The 21283-nt window shown below is 41.5% G+C and overlaps 1 protein-coding gene across 1 annotated transcript in view; it reads right to left on the reverse strand.

The window, feature by feature from the left end:
• LOC137249346 (uncharacterized) overlaps window positions 1-9686 on the reverse strand; it is a 41209-nt gene extending 31523 nt beyond the window's left edge. The window contains exon 1 of the mRNA XM_067780726.1: window positions 9574-9686. Coding sequence (XP_067636827.1) covers window positions 9574-9604 — 31 coding nt within the window. The 5' untranslated portion in view covers window positions 9605-9686. The remainder of the gene's footprint in view (window positions 1-9573) is intronic.
• Between the last annotated feature and the right edge of the window lie 11597 nt (window positions 9687-21283).

Below are 21283 nucleotides of genomic sequence, written 5' to 3' on the forward strand. Positions count from 1 at the left end.
AAGCACGCTCCCACCACACCTGGGCTGCCCTTTTTATGTTATTGTAGCAGTGCTTCGCCCCATCCAATAGGTGCGACCGATCACAAATTGTCATCAATATCCTCTAGCGGGAGTCCAAGGAAACTTGCTGTTTCAACACGGGTGGACCATAATTAGAGGGGTGTTAGAGGCGTTGGTTCCACAATACAATTGAGATGGTTGGTGTCATGTGGGGACACGTTACAAGCAGGACATATATTTTGTATGTCGGGGTTGATTCTGGATAGGTAAGAGTTTAACCTGTTACAGTATCCAGATCGAAGTTGAGCTAGAGTGACTCGCGTTTCCCTGGCGAGTGTGCTTTCCTCTTCTGCAAGTTTTGGGTATTGTTCTTTGAGTACTGGATTAATCGGGCAATTCTTGGAATAAAGGTCCGACGCCTGTTTGTGGAGTTCGCTGAGGACCTGCTTATGTTTTTTGGCTTCATACGGCTGAGTTCTCAGGTGCCGTATTTCCTCATAATTCTTACGGAGATGACTCCTTAAGCCCCTGGGCCGTCTTGGCTCATCAATCAGATGTCTGTTGGGATGCCCAGGTTTCTGGGTATTCAACAGTTACTGTTTGGTTAGCATCACATTTCTCTCCCTGATGGGGAGTATTCTCGCCTCATTATGTAGATGGTGTTCTGGGGACATAAGAAGACAACCCGTGGCGGTTCTGAGAGCAGTATTTTGGCAGGCATGTAGCTCCTTCCACTTTTTATCAATAAGTGGTTTGAGATTTTGACTGGAGTATTATAAGGAATACGCCATACCCCATCCTTACAGAATTAAGGCCTGGCTTTAAGCCTTTTGCAAATATGAAACAAGTCTTATATAGGGTTCACATTTTTTGCTGGGGTTTCTCTAGCGCTACCAGCAGGGTTGCCGTTTGGATGCATTTGGGACACCGGTGTCCCATGTGGGTTAAAAATACGGTCATATTGTACATGTATCACTTAACTTATGTAAACTTAATACCACAATTCAACTGTTCAAATAAGGAAACGAGCAATTAAGTACAACTCAATTTTCCGTTGAAAAAGAATAACAAAATATTTTACCAAATACGCACTAATTTCATTTTTCTAGAATAAACATAATAACCTTGAATTTGTTATTTTGGTAGATCAAAAGCTGATTTAGGATTTGTATTACGTTTGACGCATTAACCATAAAAAATAAAAAAATAAATAATTAGTGCTTGGCGCTATTTATCCCCGAGAAGATTCGGGCCGAACTTCTCTTCGAATTTGTGTCTTACTCCCTTTTAATTTTCCCTGCTAATTTGCAGACAGAACCTACATGTTTTATGCCGATTCCAAACGGAAGCTGGTGCAAGTAAAGCTGTAGTTAACCACCGACGTGTGTAACGAACGTTACGCATGCCGTACGAAATTTATGCCCGTAGTGGCAACGAAAAAAATGTTGCCATCGACCTGTTTGAATGCATGCATATGGAACCATCAACTTTTTCTATTTTAATTTCTGACGTTGTAAAAGGCTGCAATTAATATTAACCAGGTATAAATAGACTAAAAAAATTATAATCTGCACTTTTACATAATTATTTCGAATTATTTCCACAATTTTTCAAACTTTAATTAGGTGTTTTTGCATAAAACTGCAAACGGCCAAAAATTAGCGCACAAACGTTTACTAGGCAACTCTGTCTAGTGAAGGGCGATCAGCTGACACATTCTTACGGAAAAAATCAAAATTGTTTTGATTTCTACGCTCCGGGATATAGTACTAAAAAAACCAGTAAGCTGACATTTTAACAACAGTTTGGAACTACCAAAATAGTTCCAGTTAAACACCTACTTCCAAGGTGTAAATATGTACATACATATCTAGTTCGGAACTATAGAAGAGTTAATGCAACTAAAACAAACTAGGACATCGCCATGTTAAATTCGCCAGTTGGAAGCATGTTAATAATTACACTTGTAAAGTCTGAAAGCACCCGTAGTCAAAACAAATTTCAAATTCTTCTTCTTATGCATTGCTTGAAACAAAAGTTGAGAGTCGGCTACTTTTGGGCATGTCAGATGGCGCTGGTGATGCGCTACTTGTCGCTCTCTATGCATATACATGCAATCTGCTTATCTGTCAGAGCACGATGCTGCATCAAAAATCGTATGTGATGGGGATTTTAGTGGAATAGTTAGTGCACTGCGCCCAAGTATGTTCCCAACAACCCAGAAAATATTACACATTGTTTCTTACACGTGTTAAATTCGAAAAGATTAGTCGAACACTTATTGTAAGCACGCTTCCCTGTTCCTTCTGCTGGGCATGTATGCCAGCTTTCGTATTTTCATGCTTTCTAACGCACCTTCTGTCATATTGACAATCAGAACTACGTCGAATATTCATTAGCCCTCATATATCGCGGCAATATCATATAGAAAATCGGTTAACACTTTACAATGAGTATTTGAATACCAGAAAATTTTAATAAGATTTTGCCTTAAATCCAATAACAGAAATATTTCTAAGCATGAATTGATATACAACTAACGTATCCTTATAAAAAATAAGTAAGGACTGGACTGTCTGTCTTCGGCTGTGCCGAAGACTTCATACCTTTCATGAATGGGGCTGAACAATAACCTTATCCCATTCGAAATATCCAAATAATCGGCTGTATAAGATAGGAAAGATATAGTGAACAGATGTACATACCTAAGCGATTTTTTAGCGGGTCAGTTTACGTCTCCTGTGACTGTAGGCGATGGGAGGATTGCCGCACCAGCACCACCACAATCCAAGGTGTTGAGGTACCCGTGCCGATGGATGAATGGTCAGCGTGTGGGTTAATACAATTGCTGATCTCGAACATTTCCCTCTTACGCCAGGGCAAAGTGGTCGGTTGTATAAGTGCCTTTTCAACGCATACCGGCTCTGCGGACGAGTGGCCAACCTTTTCCGGCTTACTCGTGGGACCAATATGAACCAAAACGCAAATTATCAAACAAACGAAAAAAAAAACAAAAACTCGGACGAAACGACAATGGACACAAAAGACTCTACAACGGATATTACGCTGACGAAGACGGAGACGGCGACGACGATAAGGACAACGACTACGGACATTATTTCTCACAGGGCCCCGTTGCCACATGCGACGGGGTCTGAAGAGGAGACGCTTCGCGCCCCCAGTCAGGAGATGATTATCAGCGCTAGCGGTAGTACCATCCACAGTACACCAAAGGCTCAATCAGTACCAACAATAACAGTAAAAAGGGTCCAGATGGGTACCAACCACAGCACCCAGGGACCAACTTCCAACCCTAAAGAGGCTGGTGGTACCAACCACAGTACACAGGCCTCCAAAGGAAAGAAGAGGAAAAAAGTCAAGGACAGATTAGGCGTAACAGGTACCAGCGAGCGCTGTATACTCTACGGAGAATACAAAATGGCGAGATCGCAAGCGGTTCTGTTGACGTCGCATCTCTCACATCGGTTGTGGAGAAGTACGAACGCTTCCAAAGGGAGCATCCGACTCCTCAACAACCTAGACAAACAAGCTCGGCTGGGGACGTTTCTCAAAAGAGAAACAGATCCGGCCATGAAAATAGCAGGGAGGGTGTTTCAAAAAGCCCAAAGGGGCGGACACGGGACAGACTTCCAGGAGACACTTCAGTGAAGTCGCCAGAGACCACCTGTAAGTGGCCATAGTGGATGCTGACAGTCAATCGCCAGCAACAATTCAGCAGAACTGGGTGGAGATCGAGGTCGGGCTGTCGAAACTTGACATGCAGCACGTTCGCGACGACCCGACTGGACCGCTCCCAGTCTTTGACTCCTCCGAGACTCTGAGAGGATACAGGATAATCAGGTACGCGGACCAGGTCTCGTTGGAATTTCTGACAAGGTGTGTAACACAAATTAGCGGAGAGGTAAACAATCTGCAGCTAAGGCTAATACCTGCCTCAGAGGTTCCGAAAAGACCTCGTGCGCGCATTTGGCTTCCCCCCCTGGAGGACTCGGAAGAGGAGTTGCTGCACTGCATCAAGCTTTACAACAGCAACATTCCGGCCATAGCAGATTGGCAGCTAATAAAAGAGGAAACGCCGTCGAAAACCAGCAAACCAATCCTGGTGGCCATTTGCGAGGAGTCCCTAGAGGCTCTGGCCAAGGCGGACTACAAAATCGCCTTTGCTTTTCGCATGGCCAAGATGAACAACAGCGGCCACAAGCCCACTTTTATATTCCCTAGTTCAGACAGGTTTCAGGGCTGGGATGAAGTCCTAGATCTAATTTTGACAACCGACGATGAACCGGCGCTAGTGGAAAACTGGAGAGTCTCAGACAAAGCCTCTCTCTCGGACCACCGCTGGGTCTTCTTCGACATCAAATTTGGATCTGGCCAACTGACTCTGACTCACCGCTACAGAAACCCAAGAAGAACAAAGTGGGATAAATTTGTAAGGCTTAGAAATAACCGAACCTAAAATAAACTGACCGCAAAAGCTCGATGAGCTAGTCGGCAAGGTAGAACTCGCGTTAAATACCTCTTACAACAAGTGCACTCCAGTATTAGTATTCGTAAGAAGAAGTTCCCACCCTGGCGGAGCGGGGACCTTAGGAAACTTAGAACGAGAGTAGGGAAGGCATTTAATGAGTGCCTCATAACCAAGGAGTGGCAGCCATATAGGGAGGCGCTCAAAGCATACAAAAAAGCTATAAGGGTAGCGAACGCTGTGTCCTGGCAATCCTTCTGCTCCTCAATAGAAAACACTCGTGAGTCATACAGACTGAGTAAAATTCTGTCCAAAGAACACCACAACAATCACTTCGTAAGAAGTGAGGCAGGCCTATGGACAAACTCAGCAGAGGACTCCCTGGGCACACTCATCAATACTCACTTCCCTGGATGCGATCTAGCACCAGTAAAAGAATCTCTCTGCAGGGACTCTCAGCCCTCAGAAAGCTTACTGGACAGGATAATAGACAGCGAAAAGATCAGGTTTGCCATAAATGGCTTCTCTCCATTCAAATCGCCCGGTCTGGATGGCATTATCCCGGCCCTGACCTATATCCCACAAAGCTGGAGAAAAACAAAATTTATATTTTTGCCAGAAGCGGGCAGACGCACACGAAAATGCCAAAGACTACAGGGCAATGAGTTGACAACCACATTTGTGGATGGACTCAATCAATGCTGGAAAACAGAACCATACAAGCGGATATGGGCTCAGTGACAATGACCCGTAAAGTGGGTAGAGGTACACCCCAGGGCGGGGCCCTCTCGCCACTGCTCTGGGTCATTGCACTGAACGAGATACTACTCGAACTCGACAAGAATGATGTTAGGGCAGTAGCATACGCAAACGACGTGGTCATTGCAGTCTCGGGGCTTTTCCCTCCACGCTAAGCTACATCCTTCAGGGTACGCTAAGCAGGCTACACACCTGGGCGGCATCGTGCGGCCTCAACATCAACTCTAGCAAAACAGAACTGATACTGATCAGTAACAGAACGAAAATACCAACATTTCGACTGCCCTAACTAGATGGTATGGAACTCTCGCTCTCAACTAGAGTTAAGTATCACGACGTCGTAATAGAAAACAAGTTAAATTGGAAAACCAATATCGAAAAAAGAGTAGAGAAGGCGTATATCGCATACTACTCGTGCATGAGAATAGTCAGCAGAAATTGGGGGCTAAAGCCAAAACTCATGATGTGGCTCTATACGATGGTCATAAGGCCCATCCTGGCGTACGGAGCCATAGCATGGTGGCCTGCCCTGAACAAGCAATACAACACTAAAAAACTAGACAAAATACAAAGGGCAGCATGCGCAGGGGTAACAGGTGCACTTCGATCGTGCTCCACGGGCGCACTAAATGTTATACTTAACCTCCTGCCATTGGCCCTCCACATCAGATACACAGCGATCAGCACAGCCATCAGGCTAAGGGAGTCTAGATGCCGGATAGAAAAACGATATGGCCACACTGACATCCTAACAAGGCTCGCCCATGTGGATTCGACAACAGATTACCTCTCAAAAACACTGATCTTCGACAGAAATTACAAGGTGCAGAAGGTCTAGAACGGATTGGTCGGCCGACAAAGTTGGCAGGGAGGGGGTCACCTCACTCTACACTAACGGATCCAAAATGGACTGTGGCGTCGGCGCAGGTGTCTTCTCCAACCAACTAAATGTCGCAATCCCCATCCGCCTTCCAAACACAGCTAGCATCTTCCAAGCAGAGCTGCAAGGAATAGAGAGGGCCTGCATCTTCCTGCTGTTCACATCCTCAAAAGCCGTCGATAACTGTAAGAGGGTGCTACGTGAAGCAGCTAACCAGGCAGCTATCACATTCAGCTGGGTACCCGGCTACAGGAACACAAAAAAGCGGAAGAAATAGCAAGGGCAGGAGCGTCGTTAGACATCACGGAAGCAGTCGCGGTGCATCGACCACTCAAATTAATTAAAAGAGACATGCTCACTTATCTTAGGAAAATAGCAATCCGTGATTGGTACTCTACGGACACCTGTAGAATCACCAAACTAATCTGGCCAGAGTACAACCAGAAAAGAACCGATGATCTACTAAATAGGTCTAGGCAGGAAATACACAGAATCACGGCCACTATTACAGGGCACTGGCCGTTTTGCCCGCACGCGAGTAGAATGGGTATCCCCTACAATGAGAGGTGTAGGGTTTGTAGACAGAAGATGTCGAGGAATCGGTTAGTCACTTCCGTTGCGAGTGCCCAGCCCTCGTGAACTTTCGGTCCCGAACTCTAGGAAACTATGTGTTTCCCGACTTAAGGGCGGTGTCAAACTGCAGCATCAAGGACATCAGTAGGTTTATTGTTTTACCAAGTGGTTTGAGCAAAGCAATACGCAAGATACATCAGCCAACATATAATTGGTTCCAGGGAAAAGTGCATCAAAATGGCACCTAGAGCGCTACTTGGGCCCGGCTCCATAGCCGGGCAGAACAGCAACCAACCTGCAACAGCATAAACGGCTACCTCCCTGATCTCTCCAGTTTTTTCGAAATCTAGCATTATCACCGACTAAATCCTCCGCGACCTTATTTACAACATGGACGTCCCAAATCTCGACCATTTTGAACATCCACGTCGATGGCACTACGCTACCGACAGTCCTACACAACAAAATCTTGGGTGTGACGTTTGATCAGGATCTACATTTTGGTGAGCACGCAGCCAATTGTACTGAAAATCCAGAGCCGTAATAAAATCCTCAAATCCCTTGCTGGCAGTACTTGGGGAAAAGACAAAGAAACGCTCATTACCACTTATTACTCAACTTCGTTCTGGATACTGAAACAGGTCTAACTCTTACATATCCAAAATCAACCCCGACATACAAAATGTATGCCCGCTTGCAATGTGTCCCCACATGACACCAACCATCTCTTTAATTGTAATGTGGAACCAACGCCTCTAACACCCCTTTCGAGGATATTGATGACAATTTGTGATCGGTCGCGGCTATTAGGTGGGGCGAAACATTGCTACAACAACAACAACAACAGCAACCAACCAACCAACCATTGTCATGATACTTCTTCTGAGCCAGTAACTTCGGCGGAATTGAAGTATAGCATGATCATTAAAACTATAATCTCATTGGTCCACCGTCACTTGAGGTAAAATAATTAATTGGTCCCTGACTAAAAGAAAACCAGATTCTTACCACAAAAAAAAACTTCCCCCCACTAAGCTGGTTCTGCATGAAAAGAAACTGGTTTCATAACACCTGGCGACGAGTCACATTCTATGGTTAGTGCGAAATAAATACATATATTCAATTAAGATTTGTAATGCGCAGTTAAGCCCAAAAGTACAAAAATATGGACATCACAACTGTGTTCACATTACTGTGCTCGATTAGACCCCCAATTCTTGATGAAAAGCCGTCTTTAATGCGGCCAATGTATTATTAACAAGCAACTCCAGTGGCGCAGTGAGAGGGGGACATCTTGCCCCGGGCGCTACTCACTCGGGGGCGCCAAATGGCCCGCAAAGCAGAGCTTCCTGGATAATTTGTATTTTTATTATAACTGATTTGTGGAAAAAAATTTGTCTACACTAAAAATTGCATGCATATAGCCAGAACACTTGCGACAGGTTGTGGAATAATTGAAAGCATATATCTTTTTTTCTCACGTTCAACGTTACGATGCTTTAACAAAAACTTTCAAACGAGCGGTTAGCGTTATCGTCGATGGGCTAGAGAATGTAGTATAACACTTCGAACAATTAGCAGAGTACACTAACACCCCAAGTAACATCAGTAGCGAGCTGCAGTTCTGTTGCAAAATATACTATATTTTAGTTTCACAACATTAGTTAATTTCTGGTACGATATCTTAAGTAGGATTGATCGTGTGCAGCTCAGATTACAAGATCCAGGGATGAATTTTAAAGAAGCGTTTTAAGATCATGTTAAACCCTTAGCGACTGAACTATGCGAAATTCCAGACACTCTCTGTGAAGAAGCAATAGGAAAAGCGAAGCCTATTGTAAAACTTGTAAGAAGGCGCTGCAAAACTCTCGGAGAATCGGCTAGAGTCTTTCGGCAGAATGCGAAATTTCTCGCGTTATGAAAAGTGTTCTTGATCGTCTCCAACAAGAAATACGTACAAGATTTACACGAGTAAATGACCTGAATTTTGGATTTGGATTTCTCTTAGACGTTGGTAATCAATTAAAAAAGGATATTAACGACTTGGAAAGAAATTGTAAGAACTTTGGTGAATTGTATAATACAGATTTCGATGGAACAGAATTTTTATCGAAATATGTGACAGCAAAATATAACTTTGCAGTAGAAAAGAAATTGAACCTAAAACTCCAAAAAAAATATTTTGCACAGGGCGCAAGAAAACCTCACTACGCCACTGAGCCACTCCCATGGTTTTTATTGCGTACCACATCATTACATACCGATAATCCTTCACAGTTACCTTAAAGCAGTTGGGACTCAATATTTCTGTGTTTTTGGGACTTAATACGCATCGCGAACCTTTACTGAAAAATTTTATTTTGCACTCATAAATTAATATAAATCATAGCCAATCGTTCCCTACCCAATGTATGTTTCGTAATACCAGCTAGCGTGCTGGGTCGCTTTTTTGTGGTGAGAAGCGGGTTTTTTTAGCCATGGGCCATCAAATTACTTTTCCTCAATAGACGCCGCACCCTTGCAATTCTAATTTTCACGTTTATACTATCCGTCAGCTCCGTGATAATTTCTGTGGCAGTTTTAAATGTGTTCAGAAGAACTATCTTGATAATATCCCTATCATCGCGAGGCCTTTCATGGTCATCCGCTTCCAGAACGAGGGGATAAAGTCAGCGATTCTATATATTTCACCCATAATCTCCTTATTTTTATTTCGGGTGATTTGCGGTTTGTAGACAATGGTATGATCGATCATTCCATGGAAATGGTAAACTACAATCGCGGGACCAATTTCAGTAGAGCTCGCAATTTTGTTCGCATTAGTACGCGCACACCATCTCAACAAAAATTCTTAAAGTTTTCTTTGTAAACTTACCCAATAAAATCTCCACGGTAGCTTCACTCATATAATCATGACAATCAAATGTTTTACCACCTTCAGTTCGCAATTTATGTACAACATTTCGCGAGTTCTCATTAAATAGATCAATGAAGCTTTTCAAAACATTCAAATGAAATGTTGGAGCTATTGGTTTCCGATGAGCTCGTCATTTTGCACCTAAGATGTTAAATGGAAAAATAAACATTAAAAATTTGGGGTATTTGTTAAAATTAATAGAGTAAAAATAGAGAAAGTACCAACAATATACACTTATACGGGTCGTTCCGTGTCAACTTATCACCTTTATTCGAATTTTCTTGCGAATTTTTTCCATTTTTGTAATCTTTTCTCTGTTTTATTAACCTTCTTAAAATAATGGACTCCTAAGTGAAAATCAATCTGGTTACAGAGCATTCCATAGTTGCAATACCGCCTCGCTTAAAATTATTGAAGACCGAGGTGATTTAACCGTTCTGGCGCTTTTAGATTTTTCCAAAGCTTTTGATACAGTGGATCATTCTATTCTTTTAATAAAACTAAGTAAATACTTCGGTTTCTCATGTAGTGCTGTGAGGTTGCTAGAAAATTATCTACGTGATCGTTGGCAGAAAGTAGTAGTCGGCAACAGTTGCTCGGAAATGAAGCGTCTTGATTCGGGGGTGCCACAAGGATCAATACTTGGTCCGATCTTATTTACGATGTTTATTAATGATATGACTTATTGCTGCAGGAGTGTATCGAAACACTTATAAGCTGATGACGCTCAGGTATATTTATCCTGCCCCATTGGTTTATCATAGAACTTAGTGTTCAGGATGAATGAAGACCTTGAAAGTCTCTCTTCCTGGGCAAATGATAACAAACTAAATCTTAACGCGTCCAAGACAAAGGCCATGTTTTACCTATTCCTGGCAATTGGTTGAAGCATTGCCATCACTTTCCTTTCAAGGCACGTCAATCAGTTATGAGCCTGTTGTTACTAGCCTTGGGTTTAAATTAAATTCTTATCTTGGGTGCAAGGACCATATAAACTACATTTTGAGCAAAATATACTTTGCATTAAGAAAGTTGTGGTACACTGCGGACTTTGTGCCAATCAATGTTAAATTAAAGCTGGTGAAAACTCTTATAGTTCCACTGATATCATTTGGGGCGACCGTATTCAGCAATATTGATTGTGTGTCACAGAAAAAGTTGCAACTTGCTTTAAATAACTGTGCTAGATATTTTTTTTCCAAACGCAAATTTGACCATAAATCGGAGTTCTCCATCAAAATCCTTAATTGCAGCCTTGTAAATTTGTTAAATTACCGCAATTTAGTCTTCCTAAATGAACTAATTCATAGAAGGCAGCCTGATTATCTTTTTAGAAATCTAAGTTTCTCTCGATCAGACAGAACTTGCAATCTTATTGTTCCATGGTATAGATATCTCACATCATCCAGAACATTCTTTGTTAGTGCTATAAAACTTTGGAACTCATTACCAAATAAAATTACAAATGAACGCAATAGTAGACGCTTTAAATTGGTATTATTTGAATATTTGTAATAGCAGGAAAAAAGTACATAACTGTCCCCCACAATTTCATTTTATTAATATTGTAGAACTGAATTATCTATATAGTCAATATATGCACACAGTACATAAATACATGTTTAGTATGATTTATATAATGTTTCTTCTCCTTCCTTTTGCTGTCATAGCTCACTTTAAAAAAAAAAAATACTTGTATAGTTAAGTAATTTATTATTATTATTATTATTTTGTAATCGTATTTTAACATAAATATACTTACTATTTTTATTTCCAAATGTTGATGTACTTTACTTGTACAAATTATTAAATAAATTGGATTAAATTGAATTGAATAAATGTGTGATATTAAAATTTTTGTATGGCCAAACAGACCAGAACTGCTGCAGGGCTTTGGATGAAATTTGAGACATAGATAGCTTAGAATCAGGGCGTTACACTGATATGTGTACAATTATTATGCATTATTTTTTTAATTACTTCATCTTAGCCAATGATATCTAGTGCATCAAACATATAGATCGAGGTCTAATGAGTTTTGGAAACGTTAGTAATGCAGCAAAAATGGCTTAATATGTATATTTGGGCCAGACCAATAACTTTTATTATATATGTCATACAGATCTGCATCTATCTAGGCAATTTTGGTAAATAAAGCGTTTCCACTTACGCTAGCTAAAGACATAGAAGCATCTTTACCGCTTTTGTTTTTACCACTTTTGACTTTATCTCGGGCAAAACAGAAAACTGTGAGTAGGTAACCGCCGTCATTACAAGCTTCAGTATCGGCATACCTCCGATAAATGAATGGACGGCATACCGGGAAGTGGGGGATGAACTTTGTCAGGAATGGATGGAAAAGTGGGGGACATTCTGTCACGTTCTCGATAAAAGCCACATATTCAAATTACGCTGCTGCTCTTCACTGTGACTTTTTACTATTTTAATATGGCAAAATTGAAAATTAAAAATATTCAAATTCTCCTAAATCTTTATTTTTTAGTATGCTATGTAAAAGTGTTCAAATCCGATCCCTGATAGGCTCGAATTATTTTACGATAAATATTTGTCTCTCCGATCTCTTAGCTAGAATAGGCACCTGTGAGCTGAACGTGACAGACAGGTAAAGGCTTTAGAGCTGAGCACTTTTGGTCAGCTCCTGGAAAGATGGGCATTGACTAAGCTGTGAAAAATGCTGGTCAGATGCTTCACCTGCATGTTCTAGATATTTTTCTGCCCATATAACGACGGTACCCGCTCAGCTGATCTAATTGGGCTCACTAAAGTACTTTCAATAGAAATCCGCGTGATACAACTTAGTTATCACCTTTTGCTGACACTATATAAAGAATTGATAGCGAAGTACACCTTTTGCTCAAACGGAATAAAGACAGGCGAGCTTGGTTCAGATATGCGGAGTTCTCAGATCGCCGATAAAGCCGTGACTAAGACTAGGTGAAGGGGGGATTTAAGGGATTTTTTGAGGAAAATTGTGAAACCCATCACAACTAGGCGAATATTGTTGCAAATTAAAAAGTGTGCGTACCTTTATGAGTATTTTAAAAAGGAGTGGGCCTTAGTTCTATATGTGGACGCCTTTTCGAGATACCACCATAAACGTGGGCCAGGGGTGACTCTAGAATGTGTTTGTACGATATGGGTATCAAATTAAAGGTATTAATGAGGGTTTTAAAAGGGATGTGACGGCGTTTTCGAGATATCGACCAAAATGTGGACCAGGGTGGTCCAGAACATCATCTGTCGGGTACCGCTAATTTATTTATATATGTAATACCACGAACAGTATTCCTTCCAAGATTCCAAGGGCTTTTGATTTCGCCCTGCAGAACTTTTTCATTTTCTTCTACTTAATATGGTAGGTGTCACACCCAATTTACCAAATTTTTTTCTAAAGTTATATTTTGCGTCAATATACCAATACAATTACCATGTTTCATCCCTTTTTTCGTATTTTGTATATAATTATGGCATTTTTTTCATTTTTAACAATTTTCGATATCGAAAAAGTGAGCGTGGTCATAGTCGGATTTCGGCCATTTTTTACACCAATACAAAGTGAGTTCAGATAAGTACGTGAACTGAGTTTAGTAAAGATATATCGATTTTTGCTCAAGTTATTGTGTTAAAGGCCGGGCGGAAGGACAGACGGTCGACTGTGTATAAAAACTGGGCGCGGCTTCAACCGATTTCGCCCTTTTTCACAGAAAACAGTTACCGTCCTAGAATCTAAGCCTCTACCAAATTTCACAAGGATTGGTAAATTTTTGTTCGACTTATGGCATTAAAAGTATTCTAGACAAATTAATGGAAAAAGGGCGGAGCCACACCCATTTTGAAATTTTTTTTTATTTTTGTATTTTGTTGCACCATATCATTACTGGAGTTCAATGTTGACATAATTTACTTATATACTGTAAAGATATTAACTTTTCTTTTAAAATTTGAATTTAAAGCAAAATTTTTTTAAAAAGTGGGCGTGGTGGGTCTCCGATTTTGCTAATTTTTATTAAGCAGATATATAGTAATAAGAGTAACGCTCCTGCCAAATCTCATCATGATATCTTCAACGACTGCCAAATTACAGCTTGCAAAACTTCTAAATTAAAAATGGGCGGTGCCACGCCCATTGTCTAAAATTTTACTATTTTTCTATTCTTTGTCATAAGTTCAACTCACCTACCAAGTTTCATCGCTTAATCCGTATTTGGTAATGAATTCCCGCACTTTTTCGATTTTTCGAAATTTTCGATATCGAAAAAGTGGGCGTGGTTATCGTCCGATATCGCTCATTTTAAATAGCGATCTGAGATGATTTTCCAGGAATACACATACCAAATTTCATCAAGATACCCCAAAATTTACTCAAGTTATCGTGTTAACGGACAGACGGACGGACGGACATGGCTCAATCGAATTTTTTTTTGATACTGATGATTTTGATATATGGAAGTCTATATCTATCTCGATTCCTTTATACCTGTACAACCAACCGTTATCCAATCAAAGTTAATATACTCTGTGAGCTCTGCTCAACTGAGTATAAAAAATTGGGTTCATGTTCCGAACATGCAAGCACGTCAGCAAATATTATAAAATTATTGTTTATAGGATCATTATAGCACCTCATTTCATATACTGCCCTACGATTTTATTCATGTTAGCCGACTCGAACATTGCAACGCTACAAGTGAAACAAAATAAAGCCATGCGGTTTATTCTTAGAAAACGATACGAAACCCCAATACATTAAATGCTAGAAAGTTTAAATTGGCTGAATGTAAAGTAACTCATTGTTATACTATACTCTAAAATTTATACACAACATGAAACTAGGCAACCTGCCGAAATATTTAAATGACAGAGTAACATATAACAACGAGGTTCACGAGTACCTTACAAGAAACAGAAATAACTTTCGTCTGCCAACTGTTCGATCGGAATTCGACAAGAACAATATATACTACGAGGGATTGAGAAAATACAATGAACTACCACGTGAAATAAAACAATGTCAAAACATTAATAAATTTAAGAAATTATTATATAACTATTTCAAAGCTCTACCATTTAGATAATGATCTCATACATTCGTATACAAGCTTTTTGTTCCACCAAGGCACATCGCGTTGTGTATGTATTGTAACGAATTTACTGGAAATCCTCTTATTTGCAATCTACAAAATAACAGCCACAACTACGTTTATAGCTTCTCATATGAGCGTGAGTAATACTTGCACAAATTATTGCCCTCTCTTGTGAGCACCTCAGATAAGATATATTCATGTGTTTGTGCGTTGCTTCTCTGCTGCTCGTATGGACGTGTGTGTAGACATATTGATTGAATTATTGATGTGCATACAAATCACTGTTTAGCATCGGCTTAGAGATGGCAATACCTCTTAGTGTTGCTAGTATTCGTAACACTGCCCTCCACCTAAGTATGGTCGTCCCGATCAGACAAATCTCTCGATCTAAATGCCGCTAGCATCACCAAATGTACCACTCTTCTACTTCGTGGTTTCCCAATGGTTTGTATGCGGTAGATGGTGTCACTGATATTCACAACTTTGTACAAGCCTTCCCAACTGCACCGAAATTTGGATGGAATACCTTTCCGCCGGTGAGAGTTGTATAACAGTACCAAATCTCCCTGTAAGAAACCTTCCGAAATATTGTTCTCATCGTACCTGCGTTTCATCTTCCTACTCATTATCCTTGATCGTTCCCTCGCACTCTGTTGTTTGGCCAGTGAACTACTTCGTAGAGCTTGCGCTGGACGGATTTGCTTTGCATAATCAGTATCGTTCCAACGCTTCACAACAGTAGTGTGCCCTGGCTTGAAACCACCCTTGCATTCTTTCTGCGAAATTCTTTCCTTCGCTTTAGTGCGTCCGTTAGGGTTTTCAATGTCAGAGTTTCTCACACAGGTACCTTCGGTTTTGATTTGTTTGGCCCATTTGTTCCATCAACCTTTGCTCGATCTATTTTCCTTGACTTTCGTGGTCTCTGTCGAATCTCCTCCACCAGCACTCGCTTACTGCTGAACCCTTTTTCCAAACTGAAGTTAAGTGGCACATCCTGGTTCTCATAACGCATCACCCTTCTCTGCATATCGATCTTGATGTCATGGTCAACCAAGAAGTCCACTCCCAATATGACTTCATCAACGTTCTCCGCCACAACGAATTTGTGGAGAACCATGACCTTCCCAATTAAGACTCCACAGATCACTTCTCCCTGGACTTGGTTATACTCGCCAGTGACCATACGCAACCTTGCTCCAGGTAATGGCTTTACTCTCCTGTTGACCAAGTCAGTTCGAATCAAGGAATGAGATGCGTCCGTATCTACAGTCAGTACACGCTCCTTGCCATCGACATTCCCTCTGACGGTAAGACTGCTCGATTTTCTACCAATTTGCGACACAGATATCACAGGGCATTCAATATCTGAATCTAGCTCTCGATCTCTACATCTTACTCGCTCTTGCTCATCCCCTCCATCTTTGTTATTAAAACCAGTCATGCTGTTGCACCCACTAGGATCAAGGTCGCAATGTCGTGCAATGTGACCAGGCTTCCCGCATTTGAAGCATTTGATAACTCTCTCACTCCGCTTTTGCGATCCTTTCAGCGCCTCCAATATTGCGTCTACCCACTCTGGCCTTTCTACTTCCACACGGCGTGCTTTGAAAACTGGCTTACACAGAAGCAACGCTGTTTCCTGAACCAATGCATGTAATACCGTTTCAGCAAATGTCAGCTTTGGGTTTGCGTATTTAGCTCGCTTCGTTTCCACGTCCCGTATGCCATTTATAAAACTGGATTTTTACCCTCTCGGTGTATTCCTCGGGTGCGTCCGCATTTGCGGTCTTTCAACATCCGAGGCAAACTCCTGCAAAGTCTCATTCGCTCTTTGGTGACGGTTTTGCAACTCAATTTGGAATATCCGTTTTCTATGCACGCTTCCATAACGTCTCTCGACAGCGGCCATCAATGCTTCATAGTTGTTCCGCTCTCTTTCGGGAATCGTCTGTAGGATTTCGGCTGCTAGCCCCTTCAATGCTACGAATAGAGCTGCAACTTTATCTTTAGCATTCCAGTTGTTCACTGCTGCGGTCTTCTCAAACTGTAGCTTAAAGACCTGGAGAGGAACAGAACCGTCAAAGGATGGTGTTTTTACCTTTGGATTGCTTGCTGAAACAGCTGCGCGATTTAATTGAAACTCTTGTATACGACCTCTCAAAGCATCCACGTCAGCTTCGATTTTTTCCTCAAACTGCGTTATTTTCTCGTCCATACGCGCTTCGAGTTTTGATGATATATGCGCCTGTTGCGCATCGAGTTGTACTGTTATGCGTGCCTCTTGGTCTTTCAGTTGTGTTTCCATCTTTGATGTTACTCGTGTTTCTTGGGATTCCATCTGTGATGACATATACGTTTTCTGTTCTTCCAGTTGAGTTTCCATCTTGGATGTTATCTATGCCGACATTTCTGACATACGCGTTTCTTGTGCTTCAATCTTAGATGTTATGCGTGTCTCTTGCGATTCCAGTTGGGATGCCATATTTGTGGATATTTGTGATGACATTTCTGTTATGCGTGTTTCCTGGGTTTCAATTTTTGCCGATATCTGTGATAACAAAGCCAATATCGCATTATTCTCGCCGCTTGCGACTGGACTCGGACTTCCGTTCTTCTCTTCAATTTTTGTTGTTGTCTCGTCTCCATCAGGATAAAAGACATACTCGTCCACACCAATTCCTTGCGACTCCATTACCTCTCGTAGCCGTGCTTGAAGTTTGATCTTATTGCCGATTGTATTCAATCCACGGCTCTCCAACTCCTTCTTCAGTTGCTGGATCCTCAACTCACTCAACTGTGCCATGTCCAAGTTGTATTCACAATCTTCGGACAACAATTCCTCCTGACACCATGTGTAACGAATTTACTGGAAATTCTCTTATTTGCAATCTTCTCCTAAGGTTCAATCACTAAACTGTTGAATAAATAACACCACTATTCAATAATGCAAAATGGCCTTTATTCAAGTACTTCAAAATAACACTTCTATTGCTCGACAGATAACGTGCTTAATCGAAACTGAATGATAGCTTAAATGAAACTGATTTTTGCGCCTCTACTGTCGCGGCCTTTTATACTTTTTGATTTCTCGTTGCATACTTCTAGGCTTTTCCATTCCAGAACTTCCTAGTTAGTTATCAGCTACAAAATAACCAGCCACAACTACGTTTATACCTTCTCATATGCGCGTGAGTAATACTTGCACAAATTATTGCCCTCTCTTGTGAGCACCTCAGACAAGATATATGCATGTGTTTGTGCGTTGCTTCTCTGCTGCTCGTATGGACATGTGTGTAGACCAGAAACGATACAATATAGAGACATTGCATAGACGAAAAATCGTGTGAGACAAGCTTCACAAAATTCTAGTAGGTCACATTCACCACTTACCACAGCAGAATTTGTTAAACTACCACTGTCTGTATTTGTTATTTAACAATTATTTGTACACTTTTTATTCATCTAATGTGTTCAGAATTCACATTTTTACTCTCTAAAACTCCAATCAGTGTATTTCTGTGCTTAAATAATGTTAAAAATTGTGTTAAAGTTTTTCGTGTGGTGAAAGTGACCCACTAGAATTTTGTTACGCTCCGCTGCTTTCCACCGAAGTTCGCGCATGCAATATCTTTATATTCCAAAATTTTTGGTGTAGACATAACGATTGAATTATTGATGTGCATACAAATCACTGTTTAGCATAGGCTTAGAGATGGCAATATCCCTTAGTATTACTACTATTCGTAACAGTATCTTTCCTTGGGGGAACTCTCATGCTTTGATGTCTGTGTGGAGCTGTTAAGCTTCCTTCTCAAACTCCTGCACGGTGATTATGGGTCGCTGTAACATGTTTCCAGCTTCTCCAATAATAAAACGGAAAAGCTCCCAGTTCCTTTTTTTGTGATTTCTAAAAGCTGGCATGTGTTCCGGAAAGTTACCAATGTCGAATACAATGTGTTTGTGGTTCCATATTGACTCCTCCCCTGCAACATGCCAGTTAGTGACGGTACTGGCCATATTATGGCTTCACAGAGTAAGATCAACAATTTCCCCTCTAATAGCATTTACAAAGGTAGGTTCATTGCCCCGGTTGATAATACTTAAAACGTTACTACTAATAAACTCAAGGAGGTACTCATCCCTGTTTTTGATGTTCGTCCTGCTCCACGTTGTGTGAAGGGAATTTGCATCACAGCAGAGGAATCATGGTATACCACTCTGCTGACAGTATTTGATGAAGGCTATTGCTTCGATTGTTGGGGTCATTCCTTTTTCCACCGGAAAATAGGCAGAGGCCAAAATTGCCCCTTGTTCGCCTCTTGGGGTTGGAATCTTTGCTCATACTGCTACCAAATCAGCCGTCATTAACTGTAAAAGTGGAAGAAACATTAGGTTGTTGCTTAAAAGCATCGCAGCTCGTGGTCGAGAACTAGTGGCATAGGTTAACTTACCATCAGTACTGTTCAGGCCCTTTACGGCACCGTGTTGAATCCAGGGCTCCTGGTTGAAAGCTATTCCCAGACCTTCCTCGGCAATTTTTTTAATTAGGACGTCTAAGGCTGCCTTGGTCGGTGAAAATTCACCTGAAAGCATTTCAGACGTCTTGACTTTTGGGCTTTGATAGGGAGGGGAGACACTGGTTACGGTCTTTGCGGCTACGTGTAGCCATCTTCCTCCTTTCCCTATTGCTAAGCGACATTACGGCTTCATCAGCCGTTCGTCCTCGTGCCTTCTTGTTCCCTCTGCTGTCGTTGGGGCTCCCACGAGTTGGTTGCCTGGCTCCCGCTGCCTCGGTTGGCCTTTGTGGGTCAACATAGACACAGAATACCTGGGAGGGTTTTTTTGTGGCTGTCCGATTGACTCCGCGAATCCTGCTGTTCAGTAGGTGAATGCCTACCAGATACCTTCGAGGTCTTCGAACGAGGTCATCGCTAACCGTGTCATCCCCTCAGCCTTATTTTCACTGCCGCTGGTATTTATATTTACCAGGGGCAGGGCTGGCTTGTTTTTGGGCCTTAACCTGACTCTGTGAAACCCGCAGAAAATCAAGTAGTTGCGTTGCTTTATTAGCTCGGCAGACAGCGGATCGACGGCTACTGAACTTCCGCCACCGTGGACTTTCGTATCCAGTTGAGGATTCTCCAGTTCCTGGTATTCAAACCGACGAGATATCGTAGTTTGAGGGGCATTCCTCTTCCTTAAAGTACCCCATGCGACTTGGCATTTCTGCATCAGATACCATCTTCAGCTTGGCACCCTGCCATGGAGTGAGCCTTGGGGCGATAGCCCTTAGCAACTCTGTATCATAGTAAAAAAACATTACGTTGGTCAAATAAATATGTATGTATATGAATTTTTTCTTAGAAATCGAAGTAAACTATCCAATTATAAATCTTTACTCCATTGTTTTCTTAATCACCGGTATATACTTCATGTTTTGTATAACTTTACCTATTCTATTGGGCATGGATTTATAAAAAGGATGCCAATTTTTTATTATGGTGACTAGACAACTTACGCGCCCGCGTCTGCGCGGCTAAAACCAAGGAAGAAAGAACACAAGGACACAACTTAACCCGACGGAATTCAGGAGCAGTGGGAGCATATCTTCAAAGCAAAAAAATGACTACAGGCGAACACGGTACAAAAGACGCTGCCTACAGGGCCACGTTAAAAGCGAGCGCAACAAGAGAAGTGTGTAAATGCTATCGCGAGATGAAAAGGGAAGCGAGGCGCCTTTTCAGACAAAAAAGCAAAGGCAGAAAGGCGTGAGTGCGAGAAAGTTGAGCTGCTAGACAACATAATATCGCCCGATAATTTTACCCAAAAATTCGGCGACAGACGGAAGGTTTTAAGTCCGGGAAAACTCTTGTAAGAACGAAAACGGCGACATTGTACCCGATGCCCAGAGAGTACTTAGATTATGCAACAATTCTCTGCTCTCCTCAATGGAGACGGCGATTTACCGCACAGGGATGACGAACACGGTCCCACAATCGATGATGATGGAATATATGTCACCCACCCGATTATGACGAAGTCAGAATAGCAATAACCAGATTGAAAAACAACAAGGCCGCGGGCGCTGATGGGTTGCCTACGGAGCTATTCAAATACGGCGGCGAGGAGCTGGTAAGGCGAATGCATCAGCTTCTTCGAAAAATATCGGCCGACGGATGCCCGACGATTGGAAAATAAGTGTTTTTTGCCCAGTCCAAGAGAAAGAGGATACTACAAACTGCGCCAACTATCGCGGAATCAGCCTTCTTAATATCGCATTAAGGTCCGGTAAAGTGTATTGTGCGAATGATTTAAGCCCACCATGAATCGGCTGATTGGACCTTATCAGTACGGCTTCAGACCTGGTAAATCTACCTTCGACCAGATTTTTACAAATTGCCAAAGCTTGGAAAAAAAACTGCAAAAAAAAAAATCAACAAAACAAGATAAGTTATTACATAAGCCTTGGTTTATATAAACATAAGTTTATCTTTCAAATAAACCGTATGCCTGATGACATAACTACAGAAGATAAGGAGTATTATAAGGAATACGCCATACCC

The sequence above is a fragment of the Eurosta solidaginis genome, chromosome 4, assembly GCF_040869045.1.
Source record: "Eurosta solidaginis isolate ZX-2024a chromosome 4, ASM4086904v1, whole genome shotgun sequence".
NCBI lineage: Eukaryota > Metazoa > Arthropoda > Insecta > Diptera > Tephritidae > Eurosta > Eurosta solidaginis.